The sequence below is a fragment of the Salvia miltiorrhiza genome, chromosome 6, assembly GCF_028751815.1.
Source record: "Salvia miltiorrhiza cultivar Shanhuang (shh) chromosome 6, IMPLAD_Smil_shh, whole genome shotgun sequence".
In the NCBI taxonomy this organism is placed as follows: domain Eukaryota; kingdom Viridiplantae; phylum Streptophyta; class Magnoliopsida; order Lamiales; family Lamiaceae; genus Salvia; species Salvia miltiorrhiza.
Window position 1 is genome coordinate 26426965 of NC_080392.1, and position 17350 is coordinate 26444314.

Below are 17350 nucleotides of genomic sequence, written 5' to 3' on the forward strand. Positions count from 1 at the left end.
AACAATCACAATCAAATTATCATCAGTCTGGATTTCATCAGTCTCAGAACAGATAAAATCAGTCTGTTGCTCACCATTTCAGGCCCAGACATCATCCGCTCAACCCAACTTAGTATATCAAAGAAGATATAATACTGAAAGGAAGAGACCTCCAGTCTACCTCAGAACAACCAACAAGAAAATGGCATTTGATGCAAGAAGGACATCAGTACAGACTTAAGAAAGATCGATTTTAGTCAAGAAGCCCTACATCCACAAAGCAGCATCTCCTCCACGTGCACTGAAACAGATTTGTGTTCCTAATGGAACTAAAACTAACGTGCAAGGACCCAGAAATTGATTGGGTACCTAAAATACTTCTTTCTTGCAGGGTAAATCTAGGACACACAACAAGAAGAAGGAAGCAGTGAAGCCATTAAAGAATACCTGGTACCTGGAAGTGGATGTTCAAAACACATTACTGGATACAAAGAGTATCTAACCCAGTATGTGGAAAAGGCCAGATCCAAAGTCGCTTTTGGGGACAACTCACTTGGAGAAACAAAAGGCTATGATGTGCTAAACATGGGTAACACATGTATCTCGAATGTTAGCTATGTTTTCGAACTAAAACATAATCTTTTGTCTATGAGCCAATTTTGCGATAGCGGATACTCTGTGAAGATCAAGAAACATGAATTCACAGTGAAGGACAACAAGAAGAAGGTGATGCTAAAAGGTTTTAGACAAGGAAACTTATATGCAGTTTCCTGGAAAGACAGTCCACCAGAAACCTGCCTTATCAGCAAGAGCCATACCGAACTAAACGCTATATGGCATCGGAGGCTCAACCATATCTCAACTTCAAAACGATCAACAAGGTGGCCAAACATCAACTGGTGGAAGGACTACCTTAGATAGTCTTCCAAAAGAAACAGAAGTGTGGAGCGTGTCAAAGAGGAAAGCAGACTAAAGCTTTATTCAAGTCCAAGACTGGACATTCCTCAGAGCGCATCTTCAATTAATCCACTTGGATCTGTTCGGCCTTGTGTCTCCCCGAAGCTATCATGGCAGAAAATATGCTCTCGTGATTGTCGATGATTTCTCACGATACACTTAGGTTGTTTTCATGCATAGAAAGAGCGAGACATTAAAGGAGCTGCCGAAACTGATGAAGAGACTCAGCAATGAAAAGCAAATTGACATCATCAGTATCATATCAGATAGAGGGACTGAATTCATCAACATGAAAATCAAGGCGTACTGCGAAGAACGTGGAATCAGTCATCAAACCTCTACAGCAAGGACTCCTCAACAGAACGGGGTGGTGGAGCACCACAACAGAACACTCAAAGAAACGGCACGAACAATGCTTGCAGAATCACAACTGCCACTGATGTTCTGGGCGCGCGAAAGCAATCAACACTGCGTGCTACACACAGAACCCTTCCTTCCTGACGCAAAGACACGGAAAAATTCCATATGAAATATGGAATAACAGGAAGCCAGCTATCTCTTATTTTCATGCATTTGGTTCTAGGTGCTACATTCACAACAATGACAAAGAGAAGTTAAGCACTTTCGATAGCAACGCTGATCAGGAAATATTCCTTGGTTACTCGGGAATTGAGGAATCTAGCAAAGCCTATCGCGTACTTAATTCTCGAACATTGAAAGTGAAAGTAACACCTCATGTTGTTTTTGATGAATCATTTGATGGTCGCAGACAACAGGGAATCGATGAAGGTTCCAAAACGGATGGGACAATCATCACCAAAAGAAAATAGATACTGGTATGGAGTCCAGTTGACGATGAAAATGGTGAAGAAGAACAATTTTAGAAGACCACTCCTTCTGAAAATGTACCAACTGAAAATCCTAAGGAAAGCATCAGTCAAGGGGGAACTCCGCGCACTGAAGAACGTCACGCAACAAGGACTAATCCTCAATCTACTCCAATTCAGCGCACCCCTACAGTCAACATCAATGATCCTATTCCAATTCACACCAAAGCTCCTCCTACTGCTGACGACATCTATAAATACAAAAGATGGTTCGAGAATCACTCAATGGACGACATCATTCGAGAACCATCTACCCAAGTAAAGACCAGGAGCTCAAAGTGCAATCTTGCCTATGAAACTAAATATTTCAGCTGCTTCTTAGCTCAAACGGAACAAATTGACATTAAAGAAGCACTGAACAATCCGGAGTGGATCAGTGCAATGCAAGAAGAACTTAATAAATTCAACAGGAATTCAATTTGGGAGTTGGTGGATCGACCAGAAGATGGTAAAGTCATTGGACTGAAAGGAATATTCAAGAACAAAAAGGATGAAAAAGGCAACGTAGTCAGAAATAAGGCGACACTTGTCGCCAAAGGTTACAGTAAAAAAGAATGAATAGATTACGACGAGACATTTTCTCCAACAGCCAGACTCGAAGCTGTCAGATTGTTTCTAGCCTATGCAGCTCACATGAGATTCAAAGTACATCAAATGGATGTGAAGTGTGCATTTCTCAACGGAGTACTGACTGATAAAGTATATGTGGAACAGCCACCAGGATTTGAAGTCGTTGGACCTGATAAAGTCTATAAGCTGAAGAAAGCTCTCTACGGACTGAAACAAGCACCAAAAGCTTGGTATGATACTTTATCAGAGTACCTGATTGAACAAGGGTTCAAGAAATGATCAGTGGACAGAACCTTGTTCACACTGAAAGAAGGAGATGAACTTCTACTTGTTCAAATCTATGTGGATGATATAATTTTCGGCTCAAGGTTTGAGAAATTATGCAAAAAGTTTGCTGATGATGGGAGAAATGAATTTCTTTCTGGGATTACAAGTGAAGCAAACTGAAGAAGGAATACTGATTAATCAGTCAAAATACATTAAGGAACTGATCAACAAGTTCGGAGCCCAACACATGAAGACTGTGAAAATTTCTATGAATACAAATTGGAAGGTGGATCCAAGATCTAAAGGGAAATCAGAATCTCCAACGAAGTATAGAGAAATCATAGGTTCTCTACTCTATCTGACTGCAAGTCGACCGGATATCTCATTTGCAGTTGGAGTCTGTGCAAGGTATCAGTCTAATCCAAAGGAAGCACATATGGATGCAGCAAAAAGAATACTCTGATACCTCAAAGGCACACCAAATATAGGATTGTGGTATCATTCTGATGTTAACTTGAAGTTATCAGGATATTCCGATTCAGACTTTGTAGGATGCAAAATTGATCACAAGTCAACTTCCGGCACATGTCAATTTTTGGGCAACAAATTGATATCACGATTTTCAAAGAAACAGACTTCAATCGCCACGTTAACAACTAAAGCTGAATATGTCGTTGCTGGAAGCTGCTGCTCACAAATTATGTGGTTAGCTCAACAACTGAAGGATTATGGCATTGAAGAAAAGAAAGTGTCAATCTACTGTGATAGTTCTAGTGCCATTACTATATCTCAGAATTCGGTACATCACACTAGATGCAAACATATTGCCATCCGTCATCATTTCATCAGAGACCACATCGAAAAGAAGGATATTGTCGTCGAAAAGATCCATACGACAATTTAAAGAGCAAACATCCTGACAAAAGCTCTTCCCGAAGATAGATTCAACGACCTTTGTGGGAGATTAGGTCTACTGAATCCAGAAGAGGAAAACTGACAAAGGTTTGCAAAGCCATTGAAGATGGAGCCAGAAACCTGAAGTTCACACTGATAAAGGGGGAAACTGAAATTATCAGTTTTCATAACACTCATGGCATCGACTGACTACAATGATCAGTTGACCAGTAAGTTAATCTTATGATTGTGACTATTATTTTATTTAAATGTTGCCTCATTTCTTTAAAATAGCCTTTTATTGTGGGAAAAATGGAGAAATATCCTTCTCGGGAAAACTTTTCTTTACCTTTAAAAATAGCCTACTTGTTTTGAATCCCGCTATTCCTTCAGTTTTTCCACTTCAGTTCAAAAAAAATTTAACTTTTCTTATTCGATAAGTTTTTCTCGGATGACGTTGGCTAATTATTACCTTTTTACTACTTTCGAGGCACACGTCACTCAAATTAATTGCGGACGCGAAATGTTTATCAAATTTGGTATAGGCGTGAGAACCGAACCGTCCTCGTCAAATCACAAACCCACGTTCTTTTATGATTTTAAATTTTATATTCTTTTGCTATTTCGTTTATATGGCTTTTGATCTTCCTCACTTATCTAATTTCAGCTAAAAATCTGTTGTGAAATATTCTCTCTGCAACTAATCATCTTCCACAGTCATATCTGTGAGAAACACTTTCTTCCTTTGCAGAAATACCTCACAACCAACTTCCAAAGATAGGCAAAACTAAGACTACAACAACATGCAATCAGAAACTGGTATGCTATGAGCCTTCAGTTTCTCAAGAAGGCATGAAGGGCCATGATCATCATCGCGAGGCGGACGAGATTCTTACCCGTCATAAATGACAAAAATTCATCTTCTCCGTGCCTCCTCACTTCCTGGACGACAACTGATCAAGGAGTTTTACAACTCCATTGTCTTTGACAAAGCCTCCGGCCAATACCATGCTCAAGTCACCATCTTCACGGCAGCCGATTTCTCTGCCTCCAGGAGACACACCATCAACGTCTCTAAGGCTGTGAGAGAACTTTTTGCTCTCCCTTCCGATGGTCCTCCTCTTGACTTCTCCGACGAAGTCACGAATGAACTCCTCCTGCCAGCCATCAAGCTGAAAACAGAAGTCGAAGGCGAAGAGATCTTTCAAGTGAAAAGCACCCTCCGGATGATGACCCTCCATCCACAACTCACGATCCTCGCCAAGATCATTAAGAAGTGCTGGTTTGGCATGTTGGGATCACCGAACCAAATATCCCAACCACACAAGATGGTGCTCGCGGCTCTGATGTAAGCAGGGCCATACAACTGGGAAGCAGCATATCTCCAAGTGCTCGCTGAGGAGAAAAGCCAGACTCGCTCCTCCTTACATCTCCGCCAAGGAAACAGAGTGTCTTCCATCATCCTGCACAGCACCAAGAAGCTGAAATGCTTCTGGAGAGGGAAACTTGAAGTGAGTGATGCCAATCTTCTCTTCAAGGGAGCAACAAATTCTTCTCGTGCTTTTACTGCACCGCCTCCAACATCAGCGGTGACTCTTGTTCCATCGTCATCTACTGGTACTCATTGCCGCACACAATCTTCACAAATGAGACGTAATGTAGGTAAATCCATAGTGCCAGTCCTCACGACTGCCACATATTCTGTCAGTCCTCATTCGATTGCAGAGTTTAAGGCACCTGGTCCTGAGACTTCTTCCGATCCAATTGTTGAGACGCCTTCACCAGAGGCTCAGCAAAACCAACCTCGAGAGCCTATTCTTTCCCACCGAGTCTCTCCTCTCCCCTCATCAGCGCAAAATATTCTCATCCATCAACCTAAACAAGAGCATCCTTCTCCTCTTCCTCAGTCTCCCCAGTTAACTCAACTACCTTCATTCCAACGACAATTTGCTCAAACTCTTCTCTCACCCATCAATGAGCATTTGCCACCTTAACGAAGGATTTTTTAACACTGCACTGAAACATTTCTCATAAATGATTCAGCTTCAAACCCCTTCGCCCCTTCCACTTCAAGGTCTAGTGCATCACGCCCAGAGGAACTTAGGAACCATTTCCTAGGTCTAGCAAAACACTATCTCAGTATATACATTCATATCCTTTGCCCTGAGTCTCATCCTGACATCTACCAAGGTGTACTGAATCTCCTCTTCCATTCCTTCATCGCAACTGCTCCTCGGTCTCAGATACGTGACCTCAATGTCGTGTTTTTTTACTCTTCTTTAGACTCCGCTGAGTTGGAGCTATTCATCAAGTTCAGCATCACCAATATGTAGGACGCCATACAAGACACATTTGCGATAATTAGTGATTATCTTTCGGCAAATTATTTTCTTTGCAGGGGTCCTAACGATGAAATTGATGCTACTGAGACTGGAACTGGAATTCCGCCAATTGAGATGGCTGAAGATGACCAAGCCACTACGACTGGAAATGAACTTAAGCTTGAACGAAGAATACAAGCTCAAGAAGATGAGTTGACTGATCTGAAAGCCAAGTTCCATGCCCTTGAGATGCAAGTGATGGAACTCCGGCGCCTGGCTGATCACAACACGGTTGTCACCCTTTCTGATGATGCCAGAAAGGGGGAAAAGAATCAAGAAAAAGGGGAAATGACTAAAGAAAAGTCTGAGGAAAAGACTACAAGAAAAGAGCAAGCCCCAGGATCTCTGGAAGAACAAGGAGAAAGATCTGCCAAAAGACCCAGAAAATGAAGATGGAGAACAAGATCAAGCTGATGAAGAGCAAGGACACAAACCTTAATCTATAGGTTTATAGTTTTTTCTTCTCTGCCGTGGGCAGTGTATGTTCTTTTGAAATTGATAACTTATCAATTTTTCAAAGATATAAGAAAAAAAATTGCTACATCAACCTAATGACAATAACTTTTTGTCCAGACACTGATTTTAAATTTCAGTACTTGCATGTGTTTGCCTGACTCTTAGTTGTTTGTCTGTTTGGGTTGTATTGTTTTCAGTCGCTAAGGTCTGTTTGACTGCAGGTTATATGATTATAATGCTCAGGGGGAACTGATATGTTCTTTCTTTAGAAACCTGTTTCAGTCGCTTTGCCTTGAAACTTTGTGAGGTTTTGGCATCATCAAAAATGGGGAAATTGTTGGAATATAGAAGAAATATCCTAACCTTATTTTGATGATCCCAAAACCCTTAGAATTTATTTTCTAGACTAGACTCATTTCGAACTCAAGTGTTAGAGTTCTTTTTCTAGTTAGACTGAAGCGGCAAAGCTTGAAGACTGAAGACTGATGAAGACCTGACTGAAAAATCTCGACTGAAGTACTGACCAACTGAAGCTCACCTAAAGTTATTGCAACAATAAATGAAGGACTTGTACTGAAGTGAAAAGCAATCGAAACAATCTCTGAAGACTTGTTTAAGGATCAGAAGAATACAGAGGACTGAAGCTACAAAAAAATGGACTGAAGATGCACTGAAGTACATATCACTTAGACGAATAAAAACAAAAGATATCGTCTGGTACACGCCGCATTAAATGCAAAGGACAGTGCATTAAATGCTGGGATATGGCAAATCGTCCTTCACCGTGAAGAGTTACTTCAGCCGTGTTACTTTTCACTGTAACACCATCTCCCCATGCCTGAAGACCTTACCTATTTCGGTGAAAATGGAGATAGAGGACAAAGACCCTAAGCACAGATCAAATCAAGTGTCAACGATAGTATTTGAATAAGGACCTCCTCCAACGGATCTATTCCTCATTCTCTGCCTATAAATAGAGCTCAAGGAACACCCTTCACCCTCACCGATACAAAGACTTACGCTAAAGCTCTGCCAAAATATTGAGTCAACCACTACTTAGCTATCAAACTTGAATCAAAGAAGAGAGTAAACCTTGTTGTAAAAATCAGTTTATTTGATTTATAAACACTCTTAGAAGCGTCTAGGCAATCATATTCTTAAATCCTCAGCCTAGTCCTTGATTACTCGAGAGTCTGTTCTCAGTAATCTTAGTTGAAAGATTTTCAAACCCATTTTCAACCGAGAGAAAAGAGCGTTTGAGTGTTGGAGTTTTAGACGATTGTCTAAACTTAAGAGTTCTCAGCCCCCACAACAAGACGAGTGAAGTCTTAGCATATCTGCGAGATTGAGAAAAGTGAAGAGAAATCCAACCCAATGCGCTGGTACTGAAACGGTTGTTTCAGTTGTTAGATTTGTTGTGCACCTGTAAGCACAAGCGTAATTGATTGTCAGTGTGATCAACTGACCGTGCTTTCAGTATTTCATATTCTATCTGTGCACAAAGCTTATATACTGAAAATGGAAATCTTAAAATTGACAATCTGATTCACTAAAGGCTATTTTCTTAAAATCGTTTCCGCTCACCAAGTGTTATCACTCTAACTGACAATTTTTTAGGTAGTCAATAAGATTTATAACACTTACTCTGATTTACAACTAATTAGACTGAAGTCTTATTTGAACTATCAATTTGTCGACTAGTTTTTCAAACTGAAGTTATCCACTTAATCATTATCAGTATCAGTCTAGTTAAGCCTAATCGTGACAACAAGAGTAAAGAGTTTTGAGTTTGAGACGACTAAAGTATCAAGTATGTTATGTGTTTGGTTGAACATATCAGTGGAGTTGCAGAAACCTGCAAATTTGGATGGACACTATAAAACCGCTCAATCCCAGCCAGCAGCATGTGAACAATTCAATAATACTACTATTTTGTTTTTGTTTGTATTAAATCATAAGCAATGCAGCTAAGTAGTAGACTAGAGCCTCGCAGGAACATCTTAAGGCCAAATTAGATTGCAAAAGCTGTTACAAAATCTGCACAGTAAGTTTAAACAATCGTCTAAAACGTCTAAGGATAGACAATCGTCTAAAACTCCAACATGGCCTGCAACTAACATATTCATTCGCTGGTCTTCATGAGTTAAACTGGTCAGTTCGTGATTGGGTCAAAATGCAACACCCACCTGGTCATATTCTTGAAGCTCTAGTTCCTACAGCACAAAGACCAAACTTTGAGATGATGAATCATAACAGCATTTAAATTATGTGAGAAAATTTATGTTCAATGCAAATAGATGAGCAAGAGGGACTCGAAAGCCCTGAGGATTAACATAATGCTTATAACTTCCCTATGTTGAAAACTTGAAGCTTCAACAAATAGAAAAGATTTCTCGGAGTTGTACGAGGGGTCTTTGAAAACAGAATAGATTATGAGCAATAAACTCTCTCTTGTTCTACCAAAAGAGGGATTATTTCTCCTTATTTTATTATACTATCATTTAGTAGTCTTTTTCTAGTAGTATCACTTACCTGTATATTTTCCTACATACAGGAAAAGGAACAAGACAAATGAAATGAATAAAATTACAATTTCTAAGAAACTCAAACTAAAAAAAAAAGAATTTCACAATTATATTTTTTTTATAAAATATTAGAATTATAACAAAATAAAAGTATAAATAAGAATAAATCATAGAAGAGGGGCGGGTGTCTCCAAGTGGATAAACGCGAAAGGTAGGAGAAGGAAGGGATAGTTCTGTATCATACAGATTCTTAATATATTACAGCTGAACTGTTGAGAGTAATGTACTACAGAGAATCAATTTTCCATGATAAGCTGCCAAAAATAATTTCAGAGAATGGCAGAGGATGTGATGATTTCTTTAACATCATAATGTTTTAAACCAATGAACGAGATAAAATGTCATTCTTACTTGACCGCCTAATGTTGCGGCAGAACTTGCTACCACATTGACAGCAAAATGCCTTAATAGGGTGATCATGGTCGTCAAAATCAATGCCATAATCCTGAAAGTGTACCATCCAAATTTCTCAGATTTCCAAAGTTATATTCAATGCATCATCATATTGATAACATCTAAATCTCCAATGATACCGCCATAGAATAAGCTCAGGAAACATGTAACAGGTTCATAACGGCAGATTCGAGATAATACGATTGAAAAGAGAAGAATTCATACAAATCTATCGAATTAAAAGTCCACTTTATCATAAAGAAATTAATAATGCCGTACACATCTTATTTAGGAATATCAGCTTGTCTCCCAGAAAATGATAAACACCTGAACAAGATAACATGAACTCTTGAACATTTATTTCATGACATATTTTAAGTATATCTTATGCTCGTCAAAATACCTTGATAAACTGCTTGACTGGAAAACAATCAATTGTCATCTATAATATATATCACCAGAACAGATTCTTTAAAGTCGTAATATAAGACTGAATTTTGGTTGGTTAGCAACCTCCTCACAATACCAGTGGAACTACTTTTCAACTTAAACATAATCCTTGTGTAGCCAAGACTTCAATCATATGCTGCACTTCGATGACATAGGAGTTATAGTGACATGATAGAAAGTTACATTATTTGTTTGAGGCCAACAGCTCACCTGAACATACTTTTAGGTGATTTTTTTTTTCTATTTCTTAGAAATATATTCTGTCGGTCCTCAAGAATATAGCAGAAGCATTTGCCAATTCAATTTAGGGATATATCCTGTTATTCCCCCAAATTCATCTTTAATTCCTACCTATCTTCAATTTTGATACGCTGGTATACATCCAAAATAAAAAAAATAAAAAATAAAAAAAATATGATTCTATCTATACTAATAGAAAAAGAGCCTAAGAGTATTTTATTTTAAGGTTATTTTACATATTATATATTTATAAGAATATATTAATTCATTAGATATTATACTAAATCTATGTGATATATATCTATAGCTACTGATAAGGCTTATAGATAAATATATCCATTCAATAACTTATTTAATAAAAGTAATTAATTAATAAATTTTCTAAAATAATAGATTATCAAATAAAATAACATTAATTACACGTACAACATACGTTCTTTCTGCTAGTTGACTCAAAAAGAGAGATAGATCTCTATAGTAACTTTGTCTTCCAATAAAACATCAGAAATATTGAGTGTGTGCATTGGCCTAGTCGTACAGTGGTTAATGTATGAGGGTTTAAAAGAGTGTTTAGGCATTTGCCATTTTCATAATCATGGTCAACCATAACATCTTTCCCATCAGTAGTAATTTATCATTATTGAATTATAGCTTTTTCAGGTTATGCCTCTTTACAACTGTAAAAACGAAAATATATGGTAGAGCATGACTAATGAAGTAGTTAGACCTACCCAAGTGAGTTCTTCCATGGCCTTTATCTTTCTTGAAGTGAAGAGAGCTAGCTGCAATTAGGGACACATACAATAACTTCATCCAGAAACTTGGTCTTAAAAAACTCAACAAGAAAGGAAAATCAGGGTAGACTATATATTAAGTATGATCCGACTTCTTACACGATAGTAATGGTGGTCAGAAGTCTCCACTTCCACTGGTATCTCCACTAAGCTTGAATCATAACATCTAAAACGGTAGCAAAGGAAAATGGATGTTAAGAAAATCTACAATTTGAATCAGAAAAATCGACATATCTTTGAAGGACAATCTTCCTGGATCTTCATTTTGTAAAGAAAAAGGGGATTCGAGAAAGACAGATATTTTATCTTCAGAATGTACTTAACTTACTCAAGCACAAAAAATTGTTTGAGCAAGTAGATTTGCACCAGCACCGGCAGTGCAAGTGAAGGAAGATCAATACTCAATCATAAGAGAACATAATCAGTTTCAACAACCAAAATCCCATTGGTTAAGAACAGAGTTTAGTGAAGCCAAAATGTAGAAAGGGGCTGACACGACCCAACCTTATATCTCAACTGAAATTTATATTTTAAGTAACAAAAACAAAGACAGCAAATAACTGCAACACAAGTTCAATACTGAAACAAACTTACCTGTGGTTAATAAACCTTGCAACATTTCCATAATTTGAAGCATCTAAACAAAGCGCTTCTTCATCTTTCAGGTTTTCTTTAGCACCCCAAGCATTATCCAGAAGCACAGGATATGAATATTTCTCCTGTTTGGCGCTCCTCAAAATGCGACCAAAGAACTCTGAATTCGTTAAAACTTCTCCAATAAACTCACAAACAAAAGCACCTTCTGGCAGGTCCTCTAGAGTACGTAAACCCCACCCTTTTCCTTCCGGGGTCATGAACACCTGATCACACTCGACAAGGAAAACACACGGAGAATATTATGTAATTATTGTGAAAGGACGTGGATACTCATTAGCTCCTGAATTGCTAGAGTTGGGGCTACAAAATTGCTGTATTGCTACCTGTAAATTGCGAGTTATTCCTCTCTGCACCACACGATTGCCACATTGTTTATTGCACCCACATCTCAACCAACATTCTTTGATGAACTTCCTCATCAGATGACCTTTGCACGGTTCAGGGATATCATCACTCTTTGATCTTTCCACGGGACATTCCTTACAGAAAAACTGGTTGTGTTTCTTCAGATCATGTTTCACAGAAATACACTCTTTAAGAAGTCCCTCCTTAACAAGACCATCTGTAGTATATGCAAACTCACCTCTGACTAAATGTGCACATGCACAAGGTGCAGATGATGACAAGCAATTCCCAGAGCACGCAGCACAACTGCTATCTCCAATATGGGCCAAGGAGAAATTCACAGAAGCCTTTTGGAAAACCACATTTTCAGGTATGTAGTAGAATACTGGCGGGGACTCATTATTTACCTCATTCACCAGTGAAATTATAACTTTTTCTTGTCCCTTTGCTATGTCAAATAAATTATGCAGCTTGATTATTTCAGGAGTTACTGGCTGATCAGCAACCACCAAGCTCAGACCATTTGTTTCTTCTACATGATGCTCTTTGTTCTCAGTATGGATTCCATTGTCATCCCCACCATCCCTCTCCTCCAGATGACAGCCATCATCTGTGCCATTGCAAGAAGTAACCAGTGGTGTTTTGTGTAAAGGTAACTCAGTATTAGACTGGGGATCATTTGCTCCATTTAAAGAACTTAACTGCAGTTCACCAGCACCATGATCATCTGTAGCAGAAGATTTACTCAGTACGTCAATGGCTGGAGTTGGATGCACATCCATGGTTGAAGGACCCACACTATTCTGATCTGAATTTAAATGTAGAAAGCACTGGCAAATTTCTTTCATAATACTCATCACGGAAAAGTTTGCATCCAAAATGTTATATGATCTGAGGCATTTATCCTCCACCAATTGCAGAACTGTTTCAAGACTAGGCATATGGAAATCAGGCCTTACATGAGACAAGTTGCAGCTTAAGGAAATTTTCACCTCCCCTAAAGGCGAGGAAGCAATCTCTAGGTTAGAAGCAAATTGACTTGACACCGTTTCAAGCTCACCATTTGTTCTTGCTTCATTTGGAACGTCAGTTCCCTCGTTTCTTTCATTTTCATTTAGTGATGGTAAATCCGAGGGCTCAAAACAAGGCAGTTCACTAGTTGTGCCATTCTGATCAGATGCACCTCCTTTGATAGATGGCTCTGTAAATTATTCCAGAGATACTGACGGTGAATATTAAACTACAACTTCTGCAGAAGTTTCTTACATAGTGACAGAGCAGTAATCAACATACAGCAAAATCATCAAGAGTTCATTATGCTGCTTGAAAGGAAGGTTACTAAAATGTAACTGGGCATGTAGATAAGTCCTAATCTAGGATCCTTAAAACATAATACTGAGAGCTACACAACAAACACACCCCTTCACATTTAGCACATAAAAGGAAAAATCAGAATTTAGAAAGTACTGGACCATAATCAACCAGGACTCCCTGGAAACTAATATGAAGACCCTAATGCAGCAAGATTACAAATGAAAACTAATAAATAATGTGCGCGTGTTGGTCAAGCGGTAAGGGGTTAATGTTAATGCCCAAGGCCAAAGGTCTTGGGCTCGAGTCCTCTGTGGCGCGACCTTTAAATTTCTTTATTTAATATTATTAATTTATCAAAAATTAAAAAAAAACTAATAAATAGCTACGTGCATTGGAGTAGTCAAGTAGATTTTCATTTTCATGATCCAATGGAGTCTAATCGGCACAGAGCATGGATTAACGAGAAAGACATTCAGCTGAGACAAGAACCTTGATAGAGATACTAATGAGAGTTTAAAAGTAAAAAGGAAAGCAAGATCTGGAACCATATTAGCACTCAGCCACAGAGGAAATGCCAACCTGGATCAATGACAGCAATAGGAAGCACGAACTGTGGCACATCATCTGTAACAGGCTCTTCTTTAGGAATAATCAAAGGAAAACTTGAAACACGCTTCTGTTTGGGAACCGGAACACTACCACGTACAATCTTCCACTGTTTATTAGAAGTAGCCTGGGGAGAACTATGAGGCAATGAACTCTTTTCCCCAGTTGATGTTTGAGGACAGAGTGATTGATTTCCTCTGTCTCTGAGCTTCATAGCATGAGAAGGACTTGTGACACTATTAGGCTGGCAGGGGTCACATACCTCACGGGCAACCAAGGATTCAGGAGAAATAGGTTGCTTTCCTTTTATTTTACTAAGTAACTGAGGATCAGTGCTTTCATTTTCAGCACTGGGCTGAGGTGACGCAACCAAGCCTTGAGATGCATTTACCTTTGGGGGACATGAATTAGGTAGTTCAGTAACTTCAGTTGGTTCATCTTTAGGGATGACCAGGGGCATTGTAGGACCACTATCAGTAGCTGCAGCAGAGGAGGTGCTTTGACCATCCTGGTATCTATGTCGCACCCTTTTTAAAGGCCGTATCAACTCTTCAGCTGCCTGAGCTCGTTCCTCCAACCTCTTCTATTTTGGATCAGCCAGCATATAGTATCACAAGATCGAGGAAAACAAAATGAATGAAATATATCAGAACAAAATTTCACTTGAATATTAAAATTTTAACGCATGATGTGGTGCAAAAAGGATAACCTACTTCAGTATTCTTCTTGGAACGGTCAGCAGCCTGAAAGATTAGTACAAAATATAAGCCGTATAAATCTCTTGAATAATTAGATTGCCATAGTTAACAAGCAGAGTAATTGTGAAAGAACAGAAGCTTTTGTAAAGAATGGAATATAAGCAATTTCATTGAAAGATAACATACTTCCCTGTCCACAGTCTTCTTTGAATGCTCGTTTGCCTGGATGAAAATAAGCATCGACAAGTCAGCACTTTTCATCGAACCATTTGAAGTAAGCTACTGACTAAATAAAAATAACTAAGATATGGAAACAGAACTTCAACGAAGACAGAGAGCTGGCTGTTCACCATACATCACTTACTTCTGCTTCTTGTTTCTCAAATATAGCATCAGCAAGCGCCCTATAATTCTCCTCTTCTATAAGCTCCCAATTTTTTTCATACACTATTAGCAAATTCTTTAAAACTGGTTTCACCATAGCTTCAGAGATTCCAATACCCTTCATAGCACGAAAGGCATTGGCAACTCTAACTTTTGTCTCCTTGCCATTCATCTCAGCAGATTTTTATAATCAGGCTCGTGAACTTGCAATGCACCAATAATCCTTGAGCTTTTCTAGCAAGCATAATGAAAAGTACATAAGAAGAAAACATGTAATTGTAAACTAATAATTAGCACTTAGTACCATATTTTAAAACTGACCATAATCGAACCCTACATAACCGAACAGAACTGACCAATACCTTTCGGTTCAGTTAATTTTTCGGTCTGCGGTCGTTTATGCTCACCCCTAGATAAGAGTAGCCTGGTTGGTAATAAAAAAATCAGCAAATCACAACTTAGGTCGTGCACAGGGGTAGATAAAACTGCCAATAAACTAAAAATGTGCAAGAGTCCCCACAAACAATGGCCAGTTCTAACAATGCACGTTACTTTTTCTTGATTTCACATAGTATATCGTAAAATAAATAAGCATTATTATGCCTGTGAAAAATAGTGATAAACAGCAAATCCATGCAGTAGTGTGTCATTAAAGAGGACTTTGGTTCGTGAACACTAGGGAGAAAACAGAGAAACTATTTATACATTTTACATGTTGAACTCCAATCGTGTCTTTCAGCTAAAACTCCTTTGACTTGAATATTCCAGAAAAGAAAAATATTTATTCAACTTGCTATCCAATTGAATAATTACACAGCACTCCTATTAACTAGTTTCAAGGACCCATACATGAGACTAATACAATTAGTTGATGAAACTTGTGAAGAGGGGTTTAAGCAATCACAAAACAGAAGGCCCACTTTGTTACCCTATAAATAAAGTGAATGAAGTACCTAAGTATCAATAGTGATTCTAGATAAGTCAGATTCTTTAACCAACACAAAGCAAGCCCAAATAGAATTGATGAATAAAAGTTCAGTTGTAAGTTTGTAACAAAAATCAATCGAGAAGAAATTACGAGCAAATACACTTAATGTCTAACTGTTGAGGTGATTCAACAGACAGTCACAGTAAAATAAAAACCTCCAAATTCGATCTGTCTCACTCAAAGTTGGGTCATAAGGAAAAAAATTGAAAATTAAAAATTTAGTTTTAAATTATTATTAATAAAAAAATAAATAAATAAATAAATAAAAACCATTAGAGCCGGTACATCACATTCATAACAGTGGCAGAAATGGTAGCAAGAGGCAAATCACAATTTAAGAGAACTCCTAATCCCCTAATGTTACTCAAGAACACGACGCAATGCGTGCCAAGCATGCAAATGGAAGCAATCCTGCAATGTTGTGAAAATCGCTGGAGGAGGACGCCTTGAGGCGCGCCTCAAGGCAAGGCGACTGAAGCGCACCAATATGTGCGCCTCTGTAAGATTTTTGTGTATACGCGCCTCGTCGGCGAAAGGCGGCCGCCTAGACGGGCGGAGGCGCTGAGGCTAGGCGAGAATGTAGGATCGGGAGATGCAGGCATATTCAAATAAACATGATTTCAGCAACAATTTCAAAATTTCGGAGGTGATTTCAGCAATTTTACGCATAAACATGGATTTCAGTAATCACACCAACAAAATTCATTAAATATCTTCACCGTAAAAAAGAAATGTAAAGTGAAATCATCTTCCATGAATACCTTTTCTTGAAGCTATTGTGTCCCCAAACTCTAGAATTGAAGATGCAGGAGGGAGAAGGAGAACTAGGGTTTAAGAAGAATGATGGGTGTTTTATCGGAAAAAGATCCCCTGCTGTGCACAGCACCAGGCTGCTGTGCATTCAAAAAGGAAATACAGTAAATAAAATTTTAAAAAGTTAAAATTAAAAAAATTGTCAAATTCACCTTGTTTTTGTCTCTGTGTACCGGAGAGGATCCCAAGTCCCAACTCATACTATTTTATCTCTGTTTTATAATACTGTAATTTTTATCTTCATTTTCTCATATTTATTTTTTTAATAAATAATGCAATTCAATTAATGGTAAAATATCTATATAAAGAATAAAGATCATAATAAGAATTTTAATTTGATATATATTATGTGAAAATAATTTAGAATTAAAAGTTTTACAAATTAAAAGTTGTATCCACAATTATTTTCTCTCTCTTACCTCTTATTCTTTTTCTCTCTTATTATTTTCTAATTCTATAAAAATCAAAATCTTTTGATTATATTTTATGTTCTTTATTTTTAAATTTCTTTTTTTATTTATTTTATAGTTTGTAATTTTAATTTATTGTATGAATAAAAAAGATTCTGTAATATATTACAAAAAAATATTCTACACTATTTATTTGATATTTATTTTCTAAATGAATGTCTAGTATATATCAGTACACTGCTAATATTGATTGTAAAAATGGCAGAAAAATTTTCACAATTA

General features: G+C 37.8%; 1 protein-coding gene across 13 annotated transcripts; it reads right to left on the minus strand.

The window, feature by feature from the left end:
- Positions 1–8298: 8298 nt before the first annotated feature.
- LOC130987551 (probable inactive histone-lysine N-methyltransferase SUVR2) lies at positions 8299–16819 on the minus strand. 13 transcript variants are annotated; one of them, XM_057911120.1, is made up of 12 exons: positions 16607–16819; positions 15220–15281; positions 14838–15091; positions 14660–14695; positions 14489–14518; positions 13749–14355; positions 11834–13056; positions 11448–11713; positions 10953–11019; positions 10791–10841; positions 9328–9421; positions 8299–8604 (listed from the first exon to the last, which is right to left on the minus strand). In XM_057911120.1, exons 3-12 carry the CDS (start codon positions 15027–15029, stop codon positions 8582–8584), a joined length of 2589 nt encoding a protein of 862 aa, XP_057767103.1. In that variant the 5' UTR covers positions 15030–15091; positions 15220–15281; positions 16607–16819; the 3' UTR covers positions 8299–8581. The 13 variants fall into 13 exon arrangements, with proteins under 13 accessions (XP_057767103.1, XP_057767099.1, XP_057767095.1 ...); XM_057911116.1 differs by having other exon boundaries at positions 14829–15086; positions 16607–16765; XM_057911112.1 differs by having other exon boundaries at positions 13749–14358; positions 14829–15086; positions 16607–16765.
- Positions 16820–17350: the final 531 nt, after the last annotated feature.